Source organism: Apteryx mantelli, chromosome Z (assembly GCF_036417845.1).
Source record: "Apteryx mantelli isolate bAptMan1 chromosome Z, bAptMan1.hap1, whole genome shotgun sequence".
Taxonomy (NCBI): domain Eukaryota; kingdom Metazoa; phylum Chordata; class Aves; order Apterygiformes; family Apterygidae; genus Apteryx; species Apteryx mantelli.
The window spans coordinates 60,084,140-60,105,956 of NC_090020.1; the positions used below are offsets into that span (position 1 = coordinate 60,084,140).

The 21,817-nt window shown below is 35.1% G+C and overlaps 1 protein-coding gene across 8 annotated transcripts in view; it reads left to right on the plus strand.

The window, feature by feature from the left end:
* Positions 1 to 19,303, plus strand: part of POLK (DNA polymerase kappa) — a 36,014-nt gene extending 16,711 nt beyond the window's left edge. For 7 of the 8 annotated variants that reach the window (XM_067316505.1, XM_067316510.1, XM_067316511.1 and 4 more), the window contains 12 exons: positions 3,190 to 3,342; positions 3,675 to 3,806; positions 5,370 to 5,523; positions 6,965 to 7,186; positions 9,008 to 9,132; positions 9,326 to 9,492; positions 11,626 to 11,658; positions 14,104 to 14,200; positions 15,503 to 15,674; positions 16,554 to 17,510; positions 18,720 to 18,771; positions 18,895 to 19,303. In XM_067316505.1, the coding sequence (XP_067172606.1) occupies positions 3,190 to 3,342; positions 3,675 to 3,806; positions 5,370 to 5,523; positions 6,965 to 7,186; positions 9,008 to 9,132; positions 9,326 to 9,492; positions 11,626 to 11,658; positions 14,104 to 14,200; positions 15,503 to 15,674; positions 16,554 to 17,510; positions 18,720 to 18,771; positions 18,895 to 18,979 (2,349 nt within the window). In that variant the 3' untranslated portion in view covers positions 18,980 to 19,303. The remainder of the gene's footprint in view (positions 1 to 3,189; positions 3,343 to 3,674; positions 3,807 to 5,369; positions 5,524 to 6,964; positions 7,187 to 9,007; positions 9,133 to 9,325; positions 9,493 to 11,625; positions 11,659 to 14,103; positions 14,201 to 15,502; positions 15,675 to 16,553; positions 17,511 to 18,719; positions 18,772 to 18,894) is intronic. The other variant, XM_067316512.1, reaches the window with a different exon arrangement.
* The last annotated feature ends 2,514 nt before the right edge of the window (positions 19,304 to 21,817 follow it).

Below are 21,817 nucleotides of genomic sequence, written 5' to 3' on the forward strand. Positions count from 1 at the left end.
TTAATGCAATTTAAGATAGAAAATTTACATGATTTTTACATCATGGGATAAGAAACAATGCCAGGTTACTCTTTAGATTATCTAAAAATAGCTACAAGCAAAATTAAATTTCTCGGCAATAAGATTTCTCAGCCTGACTTGCCTCTAAGAAACTGTTTCATAACCTTCTTCGTCTTACTAGGGGAATACAGATGCATAGGACTCTGAAAGTAAGTCTGGGTGTATTTGTTTTGGCATATTACTCCTTTTTTTTCTGTTTGAGGAGTTATTTTTATATTTCTGATCAGTTTAATGTAATTTTACTTTTTTTTTGATGGATATCTCTAGTTACATAACTTAATCTTTATTTTGGTTTATCATATTTATAACAGACCTTTCTTTTTTTTTTTCGCTTTTTCTTCCAAAGTGTATGTCTAAAATGGTACTTACTGATTGACTAAGTTATGTAACTAGAGAAGCAAGAGACAGTATTCTTGAAAGTAGTTAAGCAATTTGAATTTGAGTAACCTGCAAATGACTTATAAAATATGTTTAAAAAAAGAACATAAAGACATCCTTTTATGGATGAGTGAGTTAATCCTTGCTGCATTCATAGGATAATGAAAATAAGCTTAGTCCAGAAGAATTTAAATGTAACAATCTGTCCTTTTTCTGTATATTGAATCATGTAACTTCTCTGCTATTTCTTTGGTTGCTGTTTGAATGGCTTGACTGCAACCCTTCCCCCTTGTGCCCTAAATTCATCCAAACCGTTTTGCCCAGCCGGGTAACCTCAGGGAGCATATTCTGTTCTTCTTTATGGAATAGCCTAATTTGAGGACCTGTTCTAGCCTTTCACTCCTCAAAAGAACTTGGAGCAAACCAGAAAAAAGGGTTAGTAAATTATTACTCAGGTGCAATACTCATAGCCACCTATCTTTGTTCAAGTATCTTCATCTCTAAGGATGTTTCTTTGGATTAGGGTTTTTTTTTTTTATTAAGCAACTCTGAGAGGGGAAAAAAGAGAGAAGCTGTGTTTAAGTGACTGTGCAAATTGCACAGAAATATTCCTCTTCAGGACCCAGTGCAATCAAGCCAGAGACACTTCTGCACTGGTACCTTGATGTCATGTGGGAACGGGTGTCCTTGTACTTGCAAGCAAAGTGAAACTTCAGTTCCGTTTCATTACTTGTATTTCTTGAGCTCTATAATGCCTGAAGCTCACTGATCTTTTTCCAACAGCAACAGCCTTTTGTTGTGTAAATAGGGGTTAGCATAGTCGTCAGTGTGTTTAGATGATCATAGTTTGATAGCACTTCCTTTATTCTTTCTTTTCTTTTCTTTTCCTTTTCTTTGAGATTTGCTTCTCTTGCTTCCAGAATGGTGTGTGGTACTGACCACATACTTGTCTTAAATCAGTGAATTAAAAATCTTAAAAATTGCTTGTTAAGTAATGCAGTCATGCTTACTAATGAAACTCACAGTTCATACCTCATTCATATTTGAAAGATACTTCAGAAACAAACACAGCATCTGCAAGTCTTTTTGTAAAGAAATGCAAACAAATTAAGAAGCACAACCAAGAAAATATTTTGTGGCGAGAATTGTGTGTCTGGCCTCTGCCTTGGACCATGGTAGAGCTGATCAAGCAGGGTACTGCTCAGTCTACAAGGAGATACAGCTGGTTGAGAGAGGAAGATATGTCTTTAACATACAAGAGAAACTTGCTACTTTCCATGTGTGGGCTTCTCATCAAAGCCACCTTGCAGTTTTGCTAGCAACCTAGCTTTTTAGGGTATGTTTTCTTATAACGAATATTGAGGAATATTAAGAAGGGATAACAGTAGCTCACTAAGTGGGACAGGGACCTGTTTGTTTCTGAGACCTGCTTATTCCTGACAGGACAAGATAGATGGATCTTAGAGCTGTTGGTATCCTCTTTACCTGTCTAAGCCAATTTTCTAGTGTGATAGCTTCAGTTAGGAGTGTTGGAAATTTACACTCTATTAGCTTGTTCTGTTTTGTTTTAATAACCTGTGTCACATTAGCTAAAGCTGTGTCTTCAATGGATTTTACCAGGCTTCTGTCTGAATCAGGTGATGTATCTTTTCCCCCCCCTCCCCACAAAGTTCTAAGGGAAGCTGCAGATACTGGATATGTGTAAAGCACTCTGATTTTTGAACTTACAAAGCTATGCACTTAGTTTCCTCCCTCCCTCCCTCTCCCTGACTCTTGTACAGCCTATCCAAAAAAAAGGTGAAAGGACAAATTATTTCAGCTAAACAAATCTGTAACTGTATTTTCTTCAGTGCTAAACTTACCATAACTCAGTAAATCTCTAGAAGGAACCTGTGTACTTTCAACCAAAACTCATTCCACATTGATAGTGTTTGTGAGAAATGTTTTAAGTCAATGACACTTGCACAGATTTTTACTGAACATTGCACCATCATTAAAGCCTCCTTGACTGATGCAAACATTTACCTGGAAGAATTTTGTTCTGCTGTGTTGTTTCTTTCAATTCATTTTTAGTTCAAAATTCCAACACTTAGGTGTTTTTGCCAGGGAACTTTCTGAAATGGCATACCTACATGCAGTTCTTAAAAGAAGAATAGATTGCTAAATTGTACGGTAATGGCAGTTCTTAAAGACCAGAAGAATTTAAATGTAATAATCTGTATGCATATGTTCTATTGTTTTCTCATTTTCTCTCCCTTTTGCTATAAGATGTAGTGCAAGCAGGAGTCTGATAGTGAAGGAACTGAGGGTTAAAGGAAGAGGCTGTACCAATTTTTGTCACCACTTAGGAAGATGAGGGTATTCATGTAATAGCAGCATTCTAACAGATACAGCCAAACAAGATTTGCTCCTTGTGTATCTTGATATTTCATATATCTGAAGTGCAATACAGATTTGTTCAGCATATCGCAAGGGCCTCAGTATAGATACAACACTTTTAAAGATATCTAGGAAAAAGAATTTGTGTATCAGTACATATCAAATATAAATGGTGAATGGCTATGCATGAATAAACAAAACATTATTTTTTGGAACATTTGCTGCAGTAGTGTTCTCTCAGAGAATGAGTTGCATCAGAAACTTTTTTTTTTAAATATGTGCCAGATGCTTTTGAGTTTTTAGGACCATCTATACTAATGAAGTTCTGCCAGGTTAATAGGTTTTTAATTATTGGTTGTATACACCGTTCAGGTGGACAAACTTGTGATGGAACTGGAGCAGAGCCGTAACCTTAGCTGTACTATTGTACACATTGACATGGATGCCTTCTATGCAGCTGTAGAAATGCGAGACAATCCAGAGCTGAAGGAAAAACCTATAGCAGTGGGATCAATGAGTATGTTGGTAAGGCCAAATGTCGAGCTAGTACAGAAATCGATTACATGAATCTGAAGAATAATAAAACATATAATAGCATAACATAATGATACTGTTATAAAGAGAATTTTTTCTGTGTGGGGAAAAAATAACAATAGCAGAAACATCTATTCTTAGACTATATATGTTTGGATTTTTATTTTTCAGTGAAATGTAGTGATGAAAGTTTAAAAGTTTAGACATACTGAAAGGGGTAAAAGACTTGCATATTAACCCTCAGCTTCATCAGTCCTTTCTGTGTGGAGCTTTGTGGTTAGAACTTGATTGTTGAACACTAAACCTATTTCTTCTCTCCTAAGTCCACCTCAAATTACCATGCTAGGAGATTTGGTGTACGTGCAGCCATGCCTGGGTTTATTGCTAAGAAGCTATGCCCACATCTAACTATAGTGCCATTAAACTTCGAAAAATATGGCAAAGTGAGTAAAGAGGTAAGTCTGAAAGAAGTACTCTCTAACCAAAAGTGAAAGTACTTTGTTTTAGACTTTATGAATACATCGGTTTTAGATAACATAAAAAGTGTTAGTTTAAATGTTAAACTTTCAGTGATGTGGTTTGAATATAAATTAAATAGAACATTTTGGTTTTTGGCAAGGAGGTGAAAAAGCATTGCATTCATCCATACTGCAATTTTAATGAAGTCAGTAGTGATGCTGATAAAGGTTTTCAAAACTATGTAAAGAACTAGTCATACTAATTGACCCCTTTCATATTCCTCTTCAAAACCACGGAGCATAATCTGATAATTAGAAAGCTGCAACTACATATGAAACTTGGAGATAATTATTTCATACAAAACATAATAATCATTTGCAGTGCTAATTACTGGAAAGAGAAGCAAGGTGCATTAGTGAGTTCAAAATGAAGATAGATATGTTTTAAAAGGAGGGACTGGAAATAATGTGCAAACAGGGAAGAAAGAAATTACATCTTGCTCCAAGGAAAGTGATTTTACTTAGCACCAGGAGAAATACTTAGAATACACACAATCATGTTTAAAGAAAGAAAGACTGTGTGTTTTGCAGATCTTAAATCAAACTCATGCATGGTACAAGTCCATTGACTTCAGTAAAATTATGCCAAGATCCCTTTTTTAAAGCCTGAACTTCTTCCCATGGTTAAAAATAAGCTAATTACTAATTTTGGTTGAATTTAATTTTGCTCACTTCTGTTTTAAGTAAATATATACAAGTATTTCAGAGTGGCTTTGAACTTGTTAGGGATCTCAGATTACACGATATGTATTTCATTTGGTATTTCAGATAAGAGGAAAAGTGTTAAAGGTGCAGATTGATTGGTTTTATATTTATACTTTTTCCTTGGGATTTGGATTGAAAATATTTCAACATGTTTCATTTTGTCATTGAAAGTTGTGCAGTGAATCCTATCTTTAATCAGTTTCAGAAAAATGAAGCACATGTGACCAAACATGGCCACTTGTTTTAAGATGTTGCCTTTTGGGAGGATGCAGCTATCATTGAAGAATTTCTGATAAGTTTTGCCTGTGGTCCTGAACAATGCTCTAAACTATCCCCAAACCATTGGTTATTACTTTCATTTGAATGTAACTAAAAACCTGGCTTTTCTTAAACTACCTGTCTGATGCACAGTGCAAGAAAAAAGCCCCATCAGATCATGTGCTCGTTCCAAAGTTCTAACAGGTTCCCAGATCCCCAGCGTTTTGCTCATGAAGTTACTGCAGTGTCTCTGAACCTAGTGTCTGTGGGGTCTTTATACACTGATCTTAGTGACCTCTATAGTAAAAGATGTTGCTCAAAACCCCTGTTTAACTCTTACTTATTACTGATATCTTGCTACTTGTGAGAATCAATACTATAAATTTGCATTGACAATAAATTATTTGTTCTATAAATATCTTAAGTATTGCTTGATCATCTTGAAGCTTCAGAGCACATTTGTTCACCTGAAAATTGTGTGTTAAGATCTGCTGTTACAGTAAAAAGGCTTTAAACATTCACTATATGTTTATCAAGGTTAGAGAAATATTGGCTGAATATGATCCCAATTTTATGCCTATGGGCCTAGATGAAGCCTATCTGAATATAACAGAGTATTTGGAGGAAAGACTGAACTGGCCTGAAGATAAGAGAAGGTGGTACTTCAACACAGAAAGCACTACAGAAAATGGTAAGCTAATTATTCTGTTTTCATGCACATCATGTACACATCAAATAAGCTGCACCAATTTAAAAGTACAAGTACTTAAATATAAGTCCTTGGATAATTTGTACTCCCATCCATTCTCTGCCTCTGATTTTTGTATAGGTTATGTGTTAACTTTCTCTGCTACTCACCCATGCATAAAAGCTGTGCTGCTGATGAATCAGAGTTGGGGGAATGTTCTTTTTTTTAACTTGTGAATGATTACATGTGATAAATGGTGCTAGGTTTGTTAATCCCAATCAAAAGTTTTAGATATGTATTTTGCCTTTACAATTCAACATGTTAATTGTGCAAGTAAGTAGTAATAACCTTATGACTTAAACAGGTGTAGAATAAACAAATGCATTGTTCTAAAGGTTATTGATATTTTGAAAGGGTGTTTCCTAGTAGTACAGTAAGTCTTATATAGCAGAAACATGAGAAATTGTCTTGCAAAGACAGTGTGCATAAGCTCTATTAATATGACTGTTTTGCAAGACTAAAAATGTATAAAGAAAGTGAACCTTGCAAGAGTACAGTAGTGATTAAATTATGACTGCATTTCATTTGGCTCTAGAAGATGTAGTTGGAATCACACCCACAGCTGTGTGCACAGTTGGGAATAATAAAAAAGGAGGAGTTGTGCTAATGTTTGCACAAACCAAAACATTTATATTCTCAGTATTCAAAAATGATTGAAATAGCCTTTGAAATAGCCAAGAGGATAGTCAAGGATACAGTATTCTGAAAAGCATTAGTAGAACAAAAAGAAACAAACTGACATTGTCTTTACAAAATAAGTGTCACTGATATGTAGTCACATGTCTCTTCATGCTTTTTTCAAGTCTTTTCTTTTGAAACACAAGCAAACAGAATGTGAATCTGTAATAGTAAAGTGTTTGTAGAGTCAGACACAAGGCTGCTGATTTTACAGATTCTGTGATGACTGCAGGTACAAGTAAGCTCCCCAGGTTGGCTATTCTAGAACCAGGTATTCTAGAACCTTAATTTGCTTGGAGAACATTGAAAAAAGCTTCTGCAAAGGATTTCTGCTCCTACAAAAAAAGGGAACCTCTGTCCTTCACTCTGATATGAAAAAAAATAATGCCAAAACCTTGACATTCTTCTGCTGGTGTAATTAAACAGGGTTTAAACCTTGATGTTTTTCTAGAAGTGAAGTCCAATCAACTAGCCAGTTCTCCTAATCTAAAGTCAAACTCAAATCGTATTAAGAACAAAGCAGTTATGGCTCCCCTTTCTTAAAACAAAAAAGCAATGCAATTATTTTAGGTAAATGTTTATATACATTTTATTCAAACAGAAAAAGTGAAATTGCCATTCAACACTTTTCAGTCACTGCAGAAGGCAGTCAATAAAATATGCATTGTATATGGATGGATTAATTGTGAATTCTTTTATAACATAGATAAACAGGATATAAATATGTCTGCCAAATTCAGTTTAAACGAAGATGCATTCTCTTCTTCACCGCTACTGTTTGAAGACAACGCATCTCTGACAGATGACCACCCTGAACAAAGAGGTCCGTCAGTGGTGAATTCAGTTGTCTTTGGAACTTCTGCAGAGGAAGTTGTGAAGGAAATTCGCTTTAGGATTGAACAGAAAACTAGACTGACTGCTAGTGCAGGTATTCAGACACACATGAATGATAATGCTTTATTCCCATGGTGTCTTCCACACAGAAGTCTCGGAGGGCATTACAAGTTTAAGAAATCATCATTGCCATAGCATTCTTGTGCTGCAAAGTAGTATGCCCTGTTTGTAGGTCTGTAAAGACTGACTTTCAGGTCTCTCAAGAAATGTTATAGGAACCAAACCCAGGTGTGTGTGTGTATATGTATGTGTGTGTGTGTATGTGTGTATATATATATATTTTTATATTTTTTTTTATAAAAGCTTTCTTAGTATTTGCAATGGCTTATGTTATTAGCAAAAAGAATGATATAACTGTTTTTATTTCTTTCTTTTTAAATAGAAGTAACATGGAAGAATGACTAGGGGGCTCAGGTGCTAGTCTTAACACTGATGATACTTGTTTTAGTGCCTCACATAGATTGTTTTTGTAAGCCTGTGGTCATAGAGAAATCTGTTGCTGGCTGCTGTTAGTTTGAATAGCAGATCTATACAGTTAAGTATTCTAATGCTTCTCCACACTGTTCCTTGATTATGCCAATATTAACATTCATTAAAATGCTAATTCTCCAAGAAGTAAGTGTCAAAGTTAATAAATTATTCACCAGCTTTTTAATATTTATCTTTCAAGTTTTAGATTTTTTTAACTTTGTGCAGCCTATCTGTAAGTCTCAATTATTCTGATGATGTCTGGATTAGGTCCTTAGAAAAGAATAAATTCCTAGCCGCTTAGTTTGGATGCTGTCCTTGTGGCTTTGTGATCCAGGTCAGTGAGTCGTCAGGGAGTGCTGACCTTTACAAAGCAGGTGTGGAAGAATGGGCAGCCAAGTAGTAGTCAGGGAAATGTCAAGTGTAAGCAGAATGTAAAGGAACAGCTAACAGAAAGAGGCAGGATAAGACCCTACATATACTGTATCATGGGTGATAACAAAATAAGAATTTTGTTCTGTTGAAGTTTTGTCTTCCTAAGGATGAGTTACTGTTTAGAAAACAGACATAGCTCTCATAAGTGCATCAGAGTTTTTATGTCCAAAAATGAAAAACAGAAAGTGAAAAATACTGATAAGCAGTAACAAATAGTTATTTCTACCCTCTTGACTAATAAATTACAGCAATAATTTATTAAGCAAATCAAAAGTTAGATCACTTGGACTGTAGAGCAGAATAATTCTATTTGTCTGTTGCTAACCAATTCCAGAGTATATTTGTAAACCTTACTTTGATGGAAAAGAGCAAAGCCCCTCTCCACCAAACAGCATCCGTGAAATATATATGTCTTTTTTTAATAATAACTGCATCGTAGTGGTAGTCCACAGAAGAATTTAGTCTGGTACATTTTGTCAAAATTAATTTAATCCTTTTGCTGAACTGCGATTAGGGAATATCTCCTTTAGATTAGACTTTATTATAACTCTTGTAAGCATTTCCTTTTCTCTTACTGTAACTATTGCCATCATAAAATTGTTCAGTCAGGTAACTGATGTTATTTTTAAATGCATCATATTTAACCCCTAATGACTGATTAGTGTTGTGTTACCCTGACTATCACAAAATAGTTGGTATGCTTCAGCTGGTGCATTGATTATATTTAAGCTGCCATATGTATTTATATACTTAAGTTTTTGCATGTCTGTTACAAACATTTCTTCAGAATTATAGCAAATCTAGTTATCATCAGTTATCTCCTCTCTTTTGTTTATGTTTAGTCTTTGCCAAATGTGTAGGTTACTCTTGCACCTTTAGATCTCGGACAACTGAAATTAAAGATTGTCTTGTATTTTAAATAAGGTATGTTTATTGTTTGTTTGTTTTTAAGGAATAGCTCCAAATACAATGTTAGCAAAGATGTGCAGTGATCATAATAAACCTAATGGACAGTACAGAATTACACCTGAGAGACAAGCCGTGCTAGACTTCATGAAAGATTTGCCCATTAGGAAGGTAAGAGATACCATGACATTTACTACTATACAATTAGGTATGTTTTTTCTTTTGTGCTCTAAAAGCAAGATTTTTGCTGAAGAAATGTACCTTTTTTTTAGATAATCTGCCCAGTAGTGGTTGATGTAAAGTGTGTAGATATTGAATCTACAAACAGGAAGTTTCCAGCTTATTGATACTTATTCTTTTTCAGGTGCCGGGTATAGGAAAAGTAACAGAGAAGATGTTAAAAGCCCTTGGAATTGTGACTTGCTCAGAACTTTACCAGCAGAGGGCACTGCTTTCTCTTCTTTTTTCAGAAGCATCTTGGCATAATTTCTTGGATATCTCACTTGGTTTGGGCTCAACACATTTGGAAAAGTATGTTTTAGGGTTTTTTTTATGCATTTACAGTTTGCTAAATGCTTTCTTGTGTGTGTTACATACTATACATTTTAAGACACATTTTACTGTCAAACCCAACAAATATGCAAATTTAGCTCATTTAATATATATATTTTTAATAGTTTTGTGACTATGCTTGTGTTGTTAGTATAGTTATAGGTAAGATACAAACCTTTTGCTTTAATATTTGGCCATTATGTGTAACAGCCATGTCTAATATTTGAAATCCCAAAAGTCCGTCAGAGAAGTTGTGCCTAAGTGTATATCAAGAAATTAAGTTAGTATTGTTTAGGATAACCTCATAATTAATAAAATAACTAATGAGAAATGAGTTATTTATCCTAAGCAGAGATCCTAAGAGCAACCATTGTTGCTCTTTATTATTATTATGTGATTCTAACATTCACGTTGGTGTCTGATCTTCTTCATGCTTCTGTTGAAAGTAAGTAAAGTATCTGACTTCAATTCTTTGTCTCCCTTCATGTTTATGTGCATATCAAATAACATAAATAACAATTTGTGAATTTGCTGGACTTAGAACTGAAGATTTCTATATCCCTCTTCATGTGTTTCTTGAAGGTCATACTACTAGGGTATCAGAATGGGTTTTAGCCTCCTCTTTGGGAGGGGGAAAATGATTCTTACTAGTGAATACATCTTTTCAATAATATGTGTCACTTCTAAGGCTGCTCTGAACACAAATGTGTAACTCTGTTGTGTTCTTAAAACAAACAAACAAAAATTTTGCTGTCTTAAGTAACCAAGAGTCCTAAATAAGGATTATGAGCCCTTTCTTTTGAGTATTCCTTCCTTAAATATTGCTTCCAGGTAGCTTTCAAAAGTGCTGAAATTCTATTTAAAAATAATTCGAGACTTTGGTTTGGTTTCATTAGGAGTTAGGTTCCCAAGTGTCTTAAGTACTTAAGAAAAACCTATTACATATTATTTCCATTACTTCTCTGACAAGGGTTGATCTTCCATTTTTCATTTGACTGCAAAATAATATATACAGTGAGCATTTTGTAGGCCACTAATGTACTACCACAAATCTTATGGGTTTTTCTTTTCCTTTTCAGAAGTTTTAACTTGAAACAAAATATGCAGTAAGGTTGACTTTGTAAAGGTGTCTTGCCGAAAAATAAAATGGGGTTGTCCAAATACTTGTTTCTGTTCTGATAATGCAACCTCAAATGATTCTTTAAAAATTGGTGCACTCTCTTCCTTTGTTTACCCTGTTTAGGTGTTGTGTAGTCTGGGAAATCTCATAGTATGTTTAAAAAAAATAGAAACATTTCAAAAGATGAAGGGGAAAATGTTTTTAATTGTATTGTCTAAGAAATTGATTTTTATTCACACCAACTTGTTTTCAGTGATTTTTAAGGTGCAGAAAGCAAGCCTGTAACATATCAACATCTGATTCATCAGTAAATGTTTCATCTTATGATCATTGTCTTTGACCAGGTTCTTTTAGGAAAATGTGAGCATACCAAATTTGTTATTTCTTGTACTTATAAGCAGAAAAAGGATTTAAAAAGAAAATCCTCTGGGGAATCCTTTTATAAAGAAGAATTGTTAAAGGATGCTCAGTCAAAAGAACAAAACAAATATGAGGAGAAAAACTATTCATCCTCTTTAAAAAAAGGTGATAGTCTAAGAAAGAAAGCGAACTAATCCCTCAGATGAACCCCTCAGAAGAGAATCCTAAACATTCATAATATGTTTAGGATTTTAATTGAAGTACTTCACAGTATATAGCTTGGCAAGACAATATAGGGATTGTAGTTAGTTTTTGTTAGTTTTGTTTTTAACTCAACAGACTCCTAATAATGGAGAAGGCTGACTTATTTTACAAACTTTAAATTTTTATTGACCTCTGTGACTATTCTATGACTCTGCTTCATCTATAGTAGATTAGGTTTTATGAAGAAATATAGTTTCCTTTTTGTACTCTTTTAAACTTGATATATAAGATTTGTAGAAAAAGCTAACATCCAGACTATAGAGAAGGTTGCTGTTACTTATTGAGACACGATTGGTTGACTCGGAGTTTATTAAAAAGACAATAATTCTAAGTAAAGCGAGTATATAAAATATTTTTTCTTTTTAAAGGGATGGAGAAAGAAAAAGTATGAGCACTGAAAGGTATGCCTTTTTAATGTTGAAAAGATTATGTTAATCACTAAACCTACTTAATACCAACTAGAGTAAAGTTTTTTTAGTCAAATAACTTCACCATATATCTGCCTGTGTTAAAAAGCTAATTGCATGTACAGTGAGTTCACTGTATCAGATTATCAGATTCAATTCAGATTCTTTTGGGTTTTATTTTTTTGCTTCAGAATTTTATGGAGTTACTCCTGTCTGTCTATCTGTTCTGTTTTCTCATTATCTGCTTCTAATGCCTTTAATGCATCAAAATGGTCTTTAAGCTATAATATACAGTGGGAATATAAGGATTTGAATATTTTGTATGTTCTAGTTTAATGTCTTTTATATGTTCCAGTTTTTAACTGTTGTTCTTGTTCTGATTACGTTCTAAAGGAATGTCTGCAGTTCTAAGCTCATAGAAAATATTTCTAGAGAAACCTGGAAACTCCCATAGATAAGCTATTCCAGAGCTTTGTTGTCTTTGTAATTAGGATAAATCTGCTTAACTAGTATCTGATTTGGAGCACCCTTGCTGCAAGTTAAGTCCATTAAGTTAAGCCCCGGTTGATCTGAGGAACAATTTCTTTCCTTCCTCTCTGCAAAACCTTTTTGTGTACTTGAAGACTGTTATGTATCCCCCACCCCTGGTCTTTTCCATTTTACCACCTGATTTAGTGAATCCAGGCCATCAATGCAAAATGGTTGTATTAGTTTCTATGGATGATATATACTTTTCAGTATACAGTTGCCAGATATATCACATTGGCTCACAAAGGGCTTTACATAATGACAGAAAACCTGGAAGTGTATATAGTTTTTGGCATGTTTCTATTTTATGCCAAGGTAAGCGCATTATATGTGACTTCCTGTGATGAAGTTTTGCCAAGATATTTTTCTGAGTTACCAGCCACTTTCTTATGTTTTCTCTTTCATTTCTTCTCTTTCACTTCCCAGCATATATTTTCCCAGTTTGCATAGTCCCAGTATAATCTTATGCTTGAGATCATAGCTACATCTTCACAACCTTAGGCAATCTTGAAAGTTTCCATGTCTTCTCCCCATGTTATTCTTGCTTAGTATCTCCTTCAGTTTTTCAAAGAGTAATTGAGAAAAATCCGATGCCTTCTCTTCCCTGTTTTTGTTTCTTATCTGCTTCTTCTGATGCAACAGAATAGTTGTGGGCAGCCTAAATAAGCCTCAGAAGGTTTGGTACCACCAGAGCCGAGAAATACAGAGCTGTAGTCTTGTGCTGGTTTGGATGCAGATGGATAATCTGGGTAGCCTCTTGTACCCTTCTGTTTTTCTTCCCTTCATCTCTCCTGCCTGAGAGACGGGTTTAGACCAGCGAGGTAGATGAGCTGCTGAAGTCATCCAGTTAGTTGTATGGGGGAAGAGATGGGCCCGCAATAGCACTCTCTATCCTGCCCCTTCCAAAGCTACTGTTTTTACAGCTTCCCGATTACTGCAGTATTGCCATGCTGCCAATTACTGCAGCCTTGTCAGTATAGCACTAGCTGGATAATTTATAGCACTTGGATAATGTTACAGGACCACAGTAAAATGTTCATCCTTAGTTATTTTGACAACCTACAACCATTTTAGGGGAATGTGAATCATAATAGGGGATGACTTTTCAATACAGTCAGATAAACCTGAATGTTACTTAGAGATGTAAAATCCACAAGTTTAAGGACCTCACATTCCTAAATACAAAGACTAGCATGAAACAATGGATCTGTGAGACCTTCCCAAAAGCATCTGGCAGCCATAAGTTTTGCTACCAGCTTCCCTTAAAACCACTACTGGCTAAAGGTCGCCCTTCCTCTCCAGTTATTACTGAAAGGCAGATATACACCCCCCAAAAAAAATCCAAACTGTAATTTCTCTGCTAAGGAGCTCTCAGGAAGGCAGTCAGCAATATTTTTGGCAGAAAGCTAGTTTTTCCTCCTCTGAGGCTTGCCATAATTATCCTAGCTGGCAACCTCTTTCTTAGCATCTGCATTACTTATTTCTGCTACTTGGCTCAGAGGTTGACTTTCTAATCCTTTCTTTCTTCTGATGTTACACAGCACTGTACAAAGGAGATCACATACAAATGACTTGGCTGGCTTCATGAATTCACTTGGCATGAGTATTCTCTCATGTAAATATTTAAGTATTAATGAGCTTAAATCTGATACATTTTCAAATACTGCATGAGAAGTTGAAATGACAAATTATTTGGAGGGGTTTGTGATCTTTTTTAAAATACATACATGTGCATAGATCTTTCTGTATAATATTCATGTTAATATTTATTCTCCCTTTGAAGTCAACACTTATACCCATACAACCTTCTTCTGATGTAGTTTTGTTAAAGTGTTAAAAAAAATTTTTTTAGATAGCAGTCACTGAACAAATTTGGGGATTCATACTGAAAAAATCTTATCTTTATCTTAGAACATTCAGTGAAATTAACACAGCAGAAGATCAGTACAGCTTGTGTCGAGAACTTTGCAGAGACCTGGCTCAAGAGTTACAGAAAGAAGGACTAAAGGTATTTATGTTATTCTCTATTTACTTGCAGAAAGACAACACTTGGCACTCAAGTTTATTAAATGCAGTGTTAGTGCTTTCAGCAGTATTCTACCCTGCACTGTCTTCAAAAGATTCCATTCTTTAATTCGCACAAGATTTTGACAGAAATTTGATTTTGCTCAGATGGCTATTTAATAATATCTGTGAAAAATTAAACTGATTCACCAAGTTATTTGGCTTATAAGACATTTTATGCTAAAAAGCAATGTTGATAAACAAATAGAGCTGCTGAAAAGAGTGGACTGTCTAGGACCTGTGCTCTGGCCAGTCATATAATTCTGATGTGTTTAAAGGACTGTGTTCTGTCATCTGTTCACAGAGGATCCAGTTGATAGCCCATAGTGTAGTTCTAAAAAGTTCATGTGTCCTATACTTGCTGAAAAGGTATTCATACCATTTAATGGTATGAATGGTATGAACAGCCTCTGTATTTCTTCTCCTCCCAAATTCTGTTTGTTCTTTGGAAAGAACAGTTCATATTTTCTGTAGAGGTCTTCATGGTAAAGCAAGCAATGACATTCAAGACCTAAAAGAATTCTGATTAGCCCTCTTCAGCCATAAAAAGTTGTCTCAAAAGATGACAGGTAGAAAGGGAAATCATTGGCTGTGAAGGATAACAGGTAAACTTTCAAAAGCACCAGAACAACTGGAGTACCATTTATTTACATTTAGATGGATGTGCTAAGTGACACAAATGGTTTTGAAAGTGTTGCCAAGGGATTTATATTTGAAGAAAAAGATGGCAACTACTTTTAGATTAGCAGAATACTAACTCTGAGAATTATTGTGTGGTTCCTGATGAGCCTATATGCTTTTACATACATAGATGCTGTGTGTTGTTCTGATAGCACCATGCAGGAGGAAGTTTTCACCAGACCCTTCATTGGATATCGCCTAAGGTTTCTTACTCATTTTCCCAGCAAGGTTGAGATAACTGGTGCAGAAAGTTCCCAGGTCGGGATATATATTTGTGATAGGCAGTGGCAGAAGTTCTGGCTGCAGCCAGAGCATGAAATGTATTGACTGTGCACTGTTGGCAGATGGTCTGCTGGGGACCATAGCCAAATGAACCAGTTTAGAGAATTTGGCTTTGGCAGCAGTTTAGGAGCAAGTGCAGAATCTTATAGACAAGTCCTTGGCAATGCCCCTTGCCGTACTGAAATAAGGGTACAGTCTTGACTATGGCTTTAGTGCCTTTATATAGAAGCTACATAAGAATTGTTTCTGTGCCATGTGGTGTATGTTTAACTTTCTTTTGTAGGGTAAAACTGTTACCCTGAAGCTGAAGAATGTGAACTTTGAAGTAAAAACAAGAGCTTCAACTGTGCCATCTTCTGTTTCTACTGAGGAGGAAATATTTGCTGTTGCTAAAGACTTGTTAGGAACAGAAATTGATACTGTTTCTCCTCATCCTTTACGGATAAGACTTATGGGTATACTATTTCAAACTTCTTCCTTTTTAGAGTTAGAACTTACCATGTCTCAAAATAGTAGACTACTCTGAAGTAAAATTGGTCTAAATGAATTTATCCTTTTTCCATTATCCTGGTAGTTTTTGCAAAGTGGAGCAGTTCTGAAGTGCTAAATAGTGACTCAGGATTGTTTCACTGTCTGAGGTTATATCTTTCCTACCACCTGTTATCCTTGGAACAATGTACACATCGGCACGAGAGCAGAAACCTAATGCATAGCAGTCTTTAATTCTGCTACCTTAAAAGAACTTTTAAATCTGCTTTGTACCACAGCAACAACTAGCTTCTGTCCATAACTGCTTTTAGAAACAAAAGCCTTAAATAAAAGTGCTTCTAATTTGAAGATGCTTTATTTTGATAGAAGTTGCCAGATTTCTTGCGGAAGTAAATTGTATGTTTGGATTCTAAGATCCACATACTTCAGGTGCTTATACATTTTTCTATTTGAACCATCCAGTGAGGTATAAAACTTATTTGTTCTGTTAAAATATGCTGAAGGAAAAAATATTTTGATGGGGAAAACTTCATGCAGAACTATCTTTCAGACTTGATTTTACATAACTGTATTAAGTTTATAGCCTCCCATTATAGTGCAGTCAGTTAATACTTCATGGGTACTGAAATTAATGATAGAATTGGGCAAGTCTTCAAGTATGATAATAAAGTTGTATGGATCTTGTGATCTGCTGTTAGCATTTGCAGGTAGTATAGGTTCTGTTTAGAGTTAAGGTGCACTTTTATTGAGTGGTTGTATACCTGAGAAAGGTGTTCATTAAGTACTAATATCAAAATTTCATAAAATTGGTATTATAATTTATAACTTTTGTTCTTCATCATTAGGTGTACGAGTATCAGGATTTCTAAGTGAAGAAGAGAAGAAATACCAACAAAAAAGCATTACAAATTTTTTGAAATCAGGAAAAGAAATTAGTTTTCTTAGGCTTGAGCCAGGGAAATCCAACCAAGAATACTGCACAAAAAATTCAGAAGCAACTCCCGGAGGGAGTTTTTTTGATAAAAAGCGAGCTGCAAGGCAACAAAACAGTGAGGATCTTTTTCTAAATGAAATGGTAGATAAGCAGCTCTTTCATGATAGGAAATCATCAGCAAATTTTATGGAAGAAAAAAGCAAAGTCACAACCATACAGAATTCTGCTGCATGTAAGATCTTCACCTGCCCTGTTTGCTTTGAGGAGCAAAGAAGCAGTAATTTGGAAGAGCTTAACAGACATCTTGATGAGTGCCTTGCTGGGAGTCTTGTTAAAGATACTGTAGAAATATCAAAGAACAAGAATTCAAAAGAAAATACATTTAACTTTTTTCAGTGCTGTAAAAATGAAAATGTTGAGGTATGTCAAAAAAATAAAACAGATCAGTTAGCAGGTACGTGCCAGTCAACAAGTACATCTGGCAACTCTGCTAGAAATAGCACAGAAAAATTCACTCAGATAGTAGTTGATAAACCTCACGAAGAAAGACAGCCTAGCCAGCTCAGTGATATGGCTAGAAATGTGTGTATAAAACAGAGTCTTCTTCCCAAAAGAATTCCTCTAGAGAATGCAGACCATCTTGAAAAGCCTGAGAATATAGAAGAAACTAGTTCATCCTGTTTCTTTGAAGCCAAAGAAGACAATGTTCTTGTTTGTCCAGTTTGTAATTTAGAACAGAAAACCACTAGCCTTATGTCATTTAATAGGCATGTGGATATCTGCTTAAATAAAGGCATTATCCAGGAGCTGACAGAAAAAAATGATTGTCCTACTAAGACTTACAATATGGAAAATTCAGACAGAGTTGGTGAGTATACACATGAAGATTTATTTGATTGTTCCAATTACTCACTTGTGTAATAAAAATAATTTGGTTATGGTATACTTTGAACTTTTCAGGGCTTTGAGATTGTTGCCACAAATTAATTTATGTAAGGTCTGTGTAAGAGTAAACCTTTTTAAATAAAAATATCAAATCCCTTTCAATGACAAATTAGATTTATGAATGAGGTGGTAGTTACACAGTGTGTTCTCTTTTGTGGTGAAGGTGATGTAGGAATTACTACTCATTTCTGTCCAATCCCATGTTTGCTATCCCTCCAACCATGCTCAGAAAGGTGTTTGTAAGGTCACTCTGAAATTTCTATCAGTGAAAATGTTTTTAACCTGGATCATTTCATTCAGTTGACATAAAAGTTCCATTAAGTAATGTGTTGGCAAAAACAAAGAGGTAGTGAACTAAAGCATAAAGGCAGGAACTTGCAAACCTTTTTTTTCCTTTTTTTTTTCCCCTCCACCAATAAAACGTGTCACATAACTGCACTTGTAACATGCCAAACCAATAGCTTATTTACTCAAGTAGCTTCTCTTTTTGATGAAGAGTTAATTTGGGGGTTATGATGATGAAGAATCTTTGACAAGATTAGAGGCAATGCACAGGTATTTCTGTAGCTGCTTAAAATGCCTTGTTTCTCATCTAGCTTGAGAGCTTAATGAGATGGAATTAAAATGCTAATGAGTTGAAGTTACTAGAACGCAATTAAGACTTACAATATGAATCTTTTACAAAGAAAATTTTGTAAGTACTATTGTTGTTAACTGTGCAGACAGGCTTTGTTTTAAATGAAAGCCTTCCTGTTAGTAAAGATTCTTTTTTCCCCTAAAGAATAAACAATTTGAAAACAGTTTTCAATAACGAGCCTGAAAATCAACTACATTCTGCTGAAATATTTATAACAACTGCAACAGGGTTCAAATTAATCCCTTAAAATTCAATAACTAAAGGTTTTTGTTTTTTCTCTTTTAAATATGTTACTATAAATAACAGTACTGAAACTGCAGATAATAAAATGCTACCTACTTCTTGAGAGAGATTGAGTTCAGGTATGTCAGAAAAGAATGGGAAGGAAAAGCTTTACCCAGAACTATGCTTTTAAAAGTTTTGCTAGGCATGTATTTTCCACAGCATTCTTTCTGTATGAGTAATTCATTTTGGTCGTTCTCAATTATTCTTCAGGAAGTTTAAGTAGAGGACAACAGTGTACAAATCCATCACAAGGAACAAAAAGGTAAGGGTTTTCTGGACACTCTTATTTTAAAATAATAAAGCTATCAAATTATTCAGTTTTGTAAAGTTGTGTGAATGTGTTACGTATGTTTCCCTCTTTTTTTTTTTTTTCCTTTAACTTTAGGTCTGGACTTGCAACTTCACAGTCAGTACCAAAAAAGGCCAAGTCAAGCAATTCCAAGCATACAATTGAAATGTTTTTTAAATGACTATGTAACAATGTGTTCTGTATGAAGTATTTCATAATTTTTTATGACTGCAAATTAACTTAGCATCAGTGGTAGGCTTGAGTCAGATGACTGTCTCTTTGAAGTCATTGCATGCTGTATAAAAAGAACATGATGAGAAGACAACCGAGATCATTTAATTTTTTTGAGAATAATACAATTTTCTCAGTTGTTTCTGAGAAACAAAATTTGCTAGCACTTAGTTTTTGTTTGTTTGTGTTGAAAATGTGAAACTACTTTGTTGGAGTCACCAGCAGTCTTGTGGGTTGCCTCCACTGTTCAACAGACAGAGCAGGGAGGCTGGAGCTGCCGGGAGCCGGCAGGGCAGCTGCCTGCGCAAGCAGGTGTCCTCAGCTAGGGCGCCAGGCTGGGCTCGCGTGAGGGCCCTCATCGCAGACCCGCGCCAGCAGCCCTGCCGTGCCCAGTGCTGGGCTGCGTGTGGCAGACGTACTAACTCACGCTTGCACTTCCTCTGACAATTCAGCACTAAACTGATTTGCGGTATTAGCTGTGTTACAGTAAAGAAGAGGTGAGTTTCCTGATTTCAGTTCTTATGAACATTTGTTTCATCAGTTGAGACAAAAACTGGTTGGTGTTGCAGTTTCAAAGGAAAAGAGCAAGAATTCAGAGCCCAGGCAAGTTTCTGCTGTACTCCCTGAAAATTACTTCAATAAGAGGTGATACACCAACCCTGACAGGCTCAGTCTTACAAGATACAAAATGATTTCACTGATTTTAAAAAATGTAATAAACCTGTTGATGAGAAAAGGATGCCTTCATGTTAGCCAGATATCTGCTGTTTGATCCTTGGCCTTTTGAAAGAGACAGAGAACTTCAGGTTTCTTTGAAACTGTCAGGTTGGTACCTTTCAATGGCAGTAAATTCATTCTAACTAAAAAGTCTTGTAGTGCAATAATAGTATGAATGGCATGTAGATATTCTTGATGCTGAAATGAAACAGCTTCCTTATTATTACCCATGTTTCTCTTTGAAAAATGTTTTGTATTTTTTAATAAACTATATTTTATGAGCACATGTGTGGAAGGGGGAAGTTGTGAAGTGCAAATATTTAAAATATTCTGTTAAGATATTTTCCTCTCCACACCAGATTGCTTAAATATCTATATTTTATTATAATTGAATAATATTTATCAAGCAAATAATTTATGATGATAGCATACTTCTTAAAGTTATACAAGCAATGATGAGCCCTTGATGAAATGTAAGCTGCTTTTTAAATTGCATAGTCTTTAAAGAAATGATGATGATAGAAGCATCTGTTTTGTTGTTTAACTGTATTGGGATTACTCTGTGGTGTTTTTCTGTTTTTTGAGGGGGGGATTTTTTTTTTTTCCTCCAAACAAATGTGTATGTGATCTGTTCTGGATGCTCTGGTTAAGTCCAGAATCTGCTTAATCACTTCCAGATTTGCTGGAATGATTTAAAAATTCACCATCTCTACCTCCTCATCTCTACTCATTCGCCGGAAGCCACTATGCCCACAGCTCTGTCATGTGGATTCATGTCAGTGCTCCCTGATCTGCTTTGGACTAAATCATCTGGGCTAGTTCAGACTGCTGTGTAAGCTAGCTCAGTTGACTTTGTCTAAAGTAGGTCAGCGAGCATTCAGCATGTGCTGTTCTGCTGATGGAGCTGGGGGATGGAAACTTTTGGTTAGGGAAACCTAAAAGCAACTGGGGGAGCAATAGCTTAAGTTGCCACTGCTGTTTAGAAACATCTATCCCATAATTAGCCTACATTTGTCTGTAGGCTGTGTCTTAAGTCCTTATTTGAGTTGCTAGACTGTTCCTCACTGTCATATGTTAACACAAGGTCTGATTCAATAAACATGTAGAATTTGAGTATTATCTTCCCTTTGTGTGCATTTCTTTAAAATTTATATTTTTATTTGTGCATTGCTTAGCAAAAAAAAAAAACAACAAAACACTACTGTAAATGTTTGAACAAATAAAATAAGTCTGTCTTAGCCTGGGAAGTTTTTTTATCATCTCTACAAAAGTGTCACAGAATTATCTTTGAGTACTGAAAATTAAGATCGTGGAGTTTCTTAGAGTTAATATGGAAATAGAACTCACAGTATTAGTCTAAAGACAGAAATGTCTGTATTTGAGATGTGTATAAAACGTTACTACCTTTTAGAAAAGTGATTCTGTATATTTACAGAAGATGCCTGGTGAAATTGTTTTAATCTTTTCCATGCAAAATATTTATTGCAACTTGAAATGGAAGCATTTTTTTCTATTCCATGTAAGTTGTTATTCAGCACTTATTAGTGTTTTTATCTGAAGAAGGCCTTCAATGCAGGAGTTATGTCATAACTTTTTGTCATGTTTTGTGTGGGGTGTTTTGTTTTTTTTCCTCAGCTCTTATGGAGAAAACTGTGCAAGTGAATATTTTGTCTTGCATTTTTCTCAGTGCATATATATGTGTATGTATATAATACCTGTGCGTTGCATTGGTAGTAACTGACCTTAACCTAAAATCTGCTTTCATTAACATCCAGAAAGTTTTTTTATGGCTTACCTGGGTCTAACTTATGGTATAGGTTATTTCTGCGTGAGAGCCATTCCACGCTTGTTAAATCAACAGTCCTAATGACGACTGCTTTGAAGCACTTGAATGAGCTAGGATGGCAACAGATGAAAATTTTTGTGTAGTGTCAGTATCTGTTACTTACGGTGGGTGTATATGTACATCATCTTGAATTTCTCTTCTAATTATATATGACAGAGAAAAGGATGATGCTTCTGTGATCTTACATTCTTCTCTCCACCATTTCTGAAGAAGAGAAATGCAGAC